Source organism: Trematomus bernacchii, unplaced genomic scaffold (assembly GCF_902827165.1).
Source record: "Trematomus bernacchii unplaced genomic scaffold, fTreBer1.1, whole genome shotgun sequence".
Lineage (NCBI taxonomy): Eukaryota > Metazoa > Chordata > Actinopteri > Perciformes > Nototheniidae > Trematomus > Trematomus bernacchii.
In genome coordinates this window covers 15,297,820-15,305,501 of record NW_022987973.1, presented here as the reverse complement: position 1 = coordinate 15,305,501, position 7,682 = coordinate 15,297,820, and the positions used below count along the sequence as shown (strand labels likewise).

The 7,682-nt window shown below is 41.5% G+C and overlaps 1 protein-coding gene across 1 annotated transcript; it reads left to right on the top strand.

The window, feature by feature from the left end:
* Window positions 1–3,081: 3,081 nt before the first annotated feature.
* Window positions 3,082–5,909, top strand: LOC117471283 (RING finger protein 148-like). Its single transcript, XM_034116159.1, is given in 2 exon segments — window positions 3,082–3,822; window positions 3,825–5,909. Coding segments are annotated over 2 exon segments (1,086 nt in total). The 5' UTR covers window positions 3,082–3,515; the 3' UTR covers window positions 4,604–5,909.
* The last annotated feature ends 1,773 nt before the right edge of the window (window positions 5,910–7,682 follow it).

The following is a 7,682-nucleotide window of genomic DNA, read 5'->3' as shown; positions in this document are numbered from 1 at the left end:
GAGTGGCCGCTGTGTACTCGTCGTGTTGTTGTTGGTGTTTGTTTCTCAGGTGGCGTATTAGATTGGTCGTGTTGAACGTAGCTCTGTTCTTTCCACCACGCGGAACCTCCGCTTGCAAACATTGCATCTGGCTGTTGCACTGCCTTCGCTTTCAATTTTATAATACTTCCAAACTCCTGACATTTTCTCTGTCCCGACTCCCGAGTCACCAGCTGAACGTAGCCTCTCGTTAGCTTACTGCTACTATTAGACACTGCGCCCACTCTGTTGCCAGATTTGAGAGAAATAAGCAACCAGGTCTATGAAAACAAGCCCAAAAGAAGCAACACATACATGATGTTGTGTAATTTTAAACCAAAACTAAGGCCTCAGGATGACTTTAAGACGTGAACATGGTCATTTTTGTATTGTAACATTAAATAAAATAAAAATATTTTATAAAAAAAAAAAAAAAAATATCCCGATCCCCGATTTTTTTCTCCCGATTCCGATCTTTTGAAAATCACATGATCGGCTCCGATCCCCGATCACGTGATCGGATCGGGACATCTCTAGTGTGTAGGGATAGTGTGTAGGGGGTGGTTTGGAATTGAGCCATACTCAGCCTTATCTTTTCTCAGCCCTGGCTCCGTGGATCTCCACTCACAGTTTGCCACACACTCACGTGTGTGTGCTCAGGCTGAGTTCCGCGGTGTCTCTCTGTCTTGCAGACCCCACGCAGCAACCAGGAAACAACACCAGTAATCCAGCTCACACTGTCCGCTCCTCGAGCCTCAAAGGGCGGGGCAGCGAGCCCCGCAACGTCCCGCCAACACGGCACCCAGACCCTACGCAGCATTCTCATCTGTTTGTCATTACTGGTGTCCTTTTCTGGTTGCTAACAAACGCCGTTGTAACACATAAACACACATCCGAGCACAGTGGGCTCATAGGGAGGGGGGGGGCAGGAGCTCCAACAAGGCGTGTAGGACAGAGAGGGTGTTTCTCAATGTTGAGGAAGGCTGCTCCAGAGCCACTATTTCAAGCATACTACGTCATCGAGTGCCGCCGAAGGACTGTTCCAATGTCCAGCATACTTGGAATTCTACCAAGCCCGGCGTACTTCGTAGCGAGAAATTTCGAGGCTGCACATGTGTAGACTCCGCGGTCTTAAAATCCCCACAATGATTTGCGCAGGGACCAATTTCCAAATCTTTGGCGGAAATCACGCTCCATTTAAAGTGGACCTATCATGCTATATTTGAATAATATAGTGTAGGACCATACCTATATAAGGCATATTTATACTTTTTTTTTCTTCAAAATACCAAACAGATCATGCATTTTAGCCATGCCTCATTTTGCTCAATTTGACATTTTTTATCTCTGTTTTAGCAAGGGCAGATTCTTTGAGAACAGCACCATCTACTGGCCTGACATATGTACTACAGCGTCTCCAGCGCTTTCGAACGGCAATGGCCGTGGCTGTCTCCTCCTGATTGGTGGAGTTGGCCCAAAAGCCGTAGCGCCACCGTCCTGACGTCAGGACAGTGTTCCAATCTGGATCAGTTTTTTATCAGATCCGTTGCAGCCCCTTTTTTAGAGATTTGGGTATGGAGGAAAATAGAGAGGGTTGTGTTTTCTGACACTTGGTGAGTTCCCTGGAACACCGGGGACACATATTCATGTATAAAAGACGTACAAAAGTGCATTTTGCATGATAGGTCCCCTTTAAGGCGGGGCCTCGCATATGACGCACACCTGCACACCCGTTAGCCTGTTCCACAATTCTTCGTTTTCCAAGGCTAGGAAGGATTCTTGCCTCGCTTCTGAAGCAAGTGACTCGGAAGACATGTGCTACCAAGCGTCCTTGACATTGAGAAACACCCAGAGTGAATACACATACTATACAGAGATGCCGTATGAGAAAACCAATGTGATTTTGGAACATTGAACAATGTAAATCTATTCTACTCAACAATGGAATTATGATGATCAGTAGAAATGGCCATGACATGGGACCTTTAAAGAAATGTGTAGCTGTTTGTGACCATCCTGGATGTCATGCTGAAGTTTTTCAAATCGATACAAATATTTAAGTATAAAATAAATGATCACTATATACATTCAGACAACATATGTAACATAACTATGAAATTGTTAAATGTCCCCTATATATATATTTCAAAAACTCAAGCACAAATTTCATCCTGCTTCTTTTCACAATATCAGTTAATTATAGATCATTTTTATTTCACAGTATAGTTTTTCTAAAGTTTATTTTATTCAACAACACCATTTCCCCCCCAATTACTGTTAGATTTTAAATTACAAAATATTTGGAGATACCATCTGCATTCATTGCAATGCATGCACATATTATATCAGCTCTCATGATTGTGAGTTTTCTGGCTTGTATTTCTGAGCGAGAGTAGCAGTTTGTTATTGTCATTGACCAGACTCTTATCCAACCAGTAGATGCCAGTATTGAAGCAAAAAGTCTTAGAGAATATATTTTAGAGGATATCTTATAGTGTGATTCCTAAATTCACACCAACTTGGTACACAAATAAAACGCTTTTCTCTGCAGTTAATACGGTATTAAGGGGTTAACAGTGTGCTCAATTTACTGCTGTGTGTACGTTTGCGTGTGTGTATGTTTTGGAGAACAAAGGTGAAAAACAAGCTTGGCAGAAAAACACCTCCATGTCATTTGTCATTGGAAGCCTCTCTGTGTGTGTGTGTGCTTTCACTTGTGTGTAAGAAGATACAATGGAAACTCAACAATGCACTGTTCCATCTCAGTTGTCACTGGTATGTAGCTGTGTGGAATAAAACTGAAGTGCCTCTACGTTTCTAAACACATGGGACAACTTTATTATACTGTATGATGTGCACAAATGTAAACTGACTCACACTTTCATGTGACTTTTCATGTGCCTTTGTTAAAATGAATTGTCACAGCAGACTGTCTGTCTTTATAAATAAATAACCATGAGGTAGAGTAGTTATTCTTGTCAGTTTGCTTTTCACAACGGTGATCTCAGCCACAGAAGGGGAAGGAAACGAGTCAAGCTTGAAAAACTGGTCGTTTTGCTTTGCTCATCATTACACAAGGGAAAGTCGGAGCTCTGTCACAAGATTGCTCTGTTTATTGACCTATGTCCATGGAATTATCCTTATCGTTATGCTTATCGCACCTTGACTTTTCGGATTTTGTTCCTTTGCTCTCGAAAAACAGCACAGGTCTGTGTGTTTTGTGTAACCTAACTTGTTGAATACCAGCAGCCTGCCCTCTGCAGGGAGTGCTCAGTGTTCAAGGTTCAGGAAGATAACGATAGGTGAGTGGCTGACGCATAGCTGGTGTTGTGTTACTAAAGGCTATCAGATTACAGTAGACCGCAGCCTAGGTGAAACTGTAGCTGTATTCAGACCGCTGTTGCTCGGACAAACCAGGAACTGGGACTAACAAAGGAGTTTTAAAGAAGCTAAAGAAGCTAACGGAGGCTTCCTGTTGTTTTAAGAAGAACGTTACCATGGGTAAGAAGACACAACACTGCTTGCTGCTTTTGCTGTGTTTGTCAGGACTTTTTCACTACTCCGCTGCCTTCTCGTTTTGGACTGCCAAAGTGGAAATAAGCTATGTTAACAGCAACAATGTGACTGTGGATAAAATCTGCGAGTGTGGGGTGTTTGGTCGTAACTCTCCCCTGGAGCAAGCCTCAGGCATTGTTACGCTTCCCAAGGGAGACCCCAAAGGCTGTAGCTCAGATCCTGTCTACAATCCAAACAACAGCTCCCTGCCCTGGATAGCCCTGGTAAAAAGAGGCAACTGCACCTTCAGTGAAAGATCAATGCTGCCTATCGTCAAGGAGCCTCTGGTGTGGTGGTGTATAATGTGGATGGCACTGGCAACAACACCATGCAGATGTCACACCCAGAAGGAGATGGCATAGTGGCTATTATGATTGGCAATTCTCAGGGAATGGAAGTTGTTAATTTGGTGAAGAATGGGACAGTTGTGCAGATGATAATTGCTATAGGCAGAGATCACGGACCCTGGATGGACACATACTGGCTTTACTTCCTGTCCATCTCCTTCTTCATTGTGACAGCAGCCTCCATCGCCTACTTTGTATTCATCTCTGCAAATCGTCTCTACAATTTGAATATGCACCGGCGCTCTGAAAGGAAGCTAAAGTCTGAAGCTAAAAAGGCAATCGGGCGTCTACAAGTACGCAAACTCAAGTCAGGGGATGAGGAAACTAACTCTGAGTCCAACATGTGTGCCGTGTGTCTTGAATCCTACAAGGCAGGGGAAGTGGTGACAGTGCTTACGTGTGACCACATCTTCCACAAACCCTGCATCGAGCCCTGGCTGCTGGAGAGGAGGACCTGTCCCATGTGTAAGTGCGACATCCTGAAGGCCCTGGGAGTTGAGGAGGAAACAAAAGAGAGCCTTACTACCAATGCACCACCAGAGGTCACTGTGATCACAGTGATGGGAGGAGAGCCCATGTACGAAGTCCCACTGACTGACCCAACGAGCTCTGACCCAGAGAGACTTCAGCATCACTATGACAACAGTGCCTTCGAGGGAGACTCGGAGGCTGGAAGAAGATGAACAACAACAACGGAAACAGAGCAGCAACCTACCGGGACACAGTCAAATTCCCTGCTTGAAATGTCTTCTGGGATAAACTGAACCATCACTATGGAATCAAACACCAATTTTCCTACAGCAGAAACAATGTTCATCTTCTAATGCAGGTTTAATATATTTTCAAAAGAAACTCCCAAGGATTTAAAATGGTAATGGACCTCGTGTAATTAGCTTGGCGCTGCATTCTCTTGTGGTCTGTCTTGGTGTTTCACAAAGTGACTTTGAGATGGTTAGAATTTATTCTCGAAAACTAAGCAGTTGTGGAGTGATACCGGTGTCAAATGACTGCTTTGCATAGTAAACAAACCAGCTCATCACTGACCAGGGAGGAAGTGCAGTTGAGGATTTGAATATCTTATTTACATCAGAGCCAAATAACAAAACACTTGTTGGCTCACATTGCTTACACTCCCTCACAATTGACCAGTGTCTTTTAAATTCCCAGCATGATTTATTTCCTTTTATTCAAATCATTTGAATTATTTTCTATTCTATTTTAAATTGCAGTATGTTTTTTTTTTTTTCATTTTCAATGTTGGAATGTCAGGCTGGATTTAAAACACACTCATATGAATACACCCATAACAGGAAACACAGTATGACACACATTGCACTGCGATGAGTCAAAAACATCACCTGATGACTGTCCTTTAGTTTATTGGCCTCTAGCTACTTTTTTGTCTAACAACTTAAGATGATTATTACTACAAAAAATGACTGTCGGATAGGGGCAATTGTGTTATGGGTTTTTAAATTATGCAGGTTGAAATGTATATATCAATCATGTCAACTTCTATCTGTTAGTATACATGTAGGTTTATACATAATTTATGTAGAGGCATTTTCTTCTGAAAACAGCGGATTTGAATGTGCAAGCACACATGGTTGTTCTTGAAGAGGTCTTCCATGTTTTTCCTTTGAAATATCTGGAATGTTGTTTATTCATGTCCTCTGGTCTACCTCTGAACTACCACATGTGTCCATTATGGAACACGTCTTTAGATTCTTGCAATTCCATGATTAAGTGTGTCCCTCTGTCAATTATAAAGCAAAAGGATTGTTTAATTTTTTTGTTTACTCATGGGGATATGCTGGTTGCTGGCACGTGATATATTTTTCTATATTGAATCATTATTACTACTGTTTGAGAGATTCCAGGAGTCTTAAATTGTTCTGTAAAAATGAATAGTTCTTGCTGTATTAAATCACATTGATGCTTATAAGAATACAATAAATCCCTCAAAATGAGGCCCACTTCATGAGCATATGTGCTTGTTAGAATGGTGTTTCTTCTGCCTGTGTGAAAGTGGAATATGTTGAGTGTGGAAGAATGTGAATGTGCAGGTTAGTTTCACTACACACTAGTACACAGGTCTATGTGTAGTTAAGTAGTGTCTCTCTTTAGGAGTTATGCTCCTGTTCACCATGACTCAGGGAGACGAGTAATTACTTCTGCACAGGTGGGAGCCGATCTGCACACACCTTGAGCTCGAGCTAGATAATCATCATATCACATAAGTAGAAGGGCATGACCGAGCAAGCAGAGATATGCAGCTGGATGGCAATCGAATGGAAATATTATTTTTCATTATCCTTCCATTGTGTCTTAGAAGTACACCCACAGTGACGACTGTAATGAAATTGAAAGACTTCTTTCGAATTTGTGTGAGGCTGTTAGTCACTAAGTACTTTGGGCATGTGTGTTTATAAAGAACTGCCTGTGATGTCTGTCATGTGTGATTCTTCAGCATAGATAATGTCTAAACTGTGGACATGAGTTAACCATTTCAACAAAAGAGTCATTTTTAGGACCGATTCATTTTAAAGAGGGCTGAAGAGTTCGTAGTATCCAATATCGTCAAGACCAAGGTCCATTTGTGTAACTTTCTGGTGGATTCTTAGGCCTGACCTTCACTAGATATTCCTGTCACACTACTAACTTATTTCACACAAACTATTTACTTATTCAGAATGAAGTGTTATATTTTAGATTTTCAATATGAACTCAAAAGGTGCCTTGCCTTCAGTTTTTCTTAGGTCATAGGCCTCTATGGCCTGATAATAATTTTCCTTTTTACATCCTGTCAAGTCTCAAAATATCTGCAAGGCACCTTAGGACTGAAGAATGTATCACTGCTTTGTGAGAGAACGTTTTAAAACAGGTACAGAAACAGGGCATGCAGTGAAGGCAGAATATTGTATTCAAAGCACTAGGGATGCCACTTGTAGAAATGTAACAATCATTTCAATAATTTCACCCCAGAAATCATGATATATTCTGCAGATAAAGACGCCAGTGAACCGTTACTTTGAGATATTGCATACATTTATTCATAGTTTACTTTAATTTGTATTGTTTTAGGCTATTTATTTTTCATTTTATATGTCTGGGACAATCGTGGCTTTGCAAAAACATTTAAATAGACTATAAACCTAACAAAATAGATTAGTTAAGACAGTGGCTCTGAATGTATTTTGTGTTAAGTAAAAAATAACCCCTTGACCAACAATAGTTTTGGCTTCCATCTAAAGAGACTTTGGTTGTTTAATATGATTTAGATCAGACTTACACAGTTGTCAACTACAGTTCAGTGGATAACCGCTGAGGAAGTGAACCCTATGATCAGAGAAGTCGCTCTTGTGACTCTTATTCACATTTGACTCACTTCTATAATGACTTAAACTGTAAAAATAAACAATTCCGCATTTTTAAGAGGACCTCCTTAAACACACTCCCTGCTTTATAACCACTGATGTAGATTTCCAGAGCGTGATCTGGGTCTGGGTGTTCCCTCTCCCCTCTGAGTGCAATATGCACTGGATTTCAGGCCAGTGCTGTGAGCTCAGCGTTCATAGGTCAGATGGTTATAGTGGTATCACTTCGAGACAGAGAATCAATACTGAACTAACTGGCCAGGCTGGAACAACTGGAGAGCCCTAGGTTAGAGGCACGCTCTGCTCAGCGGTGGTGCTCCTCTTGATTTATTGCAGTTGTTAAGGAGAGAATTGAGTCAGAAGGTTTTCATTTAATGGCATACAA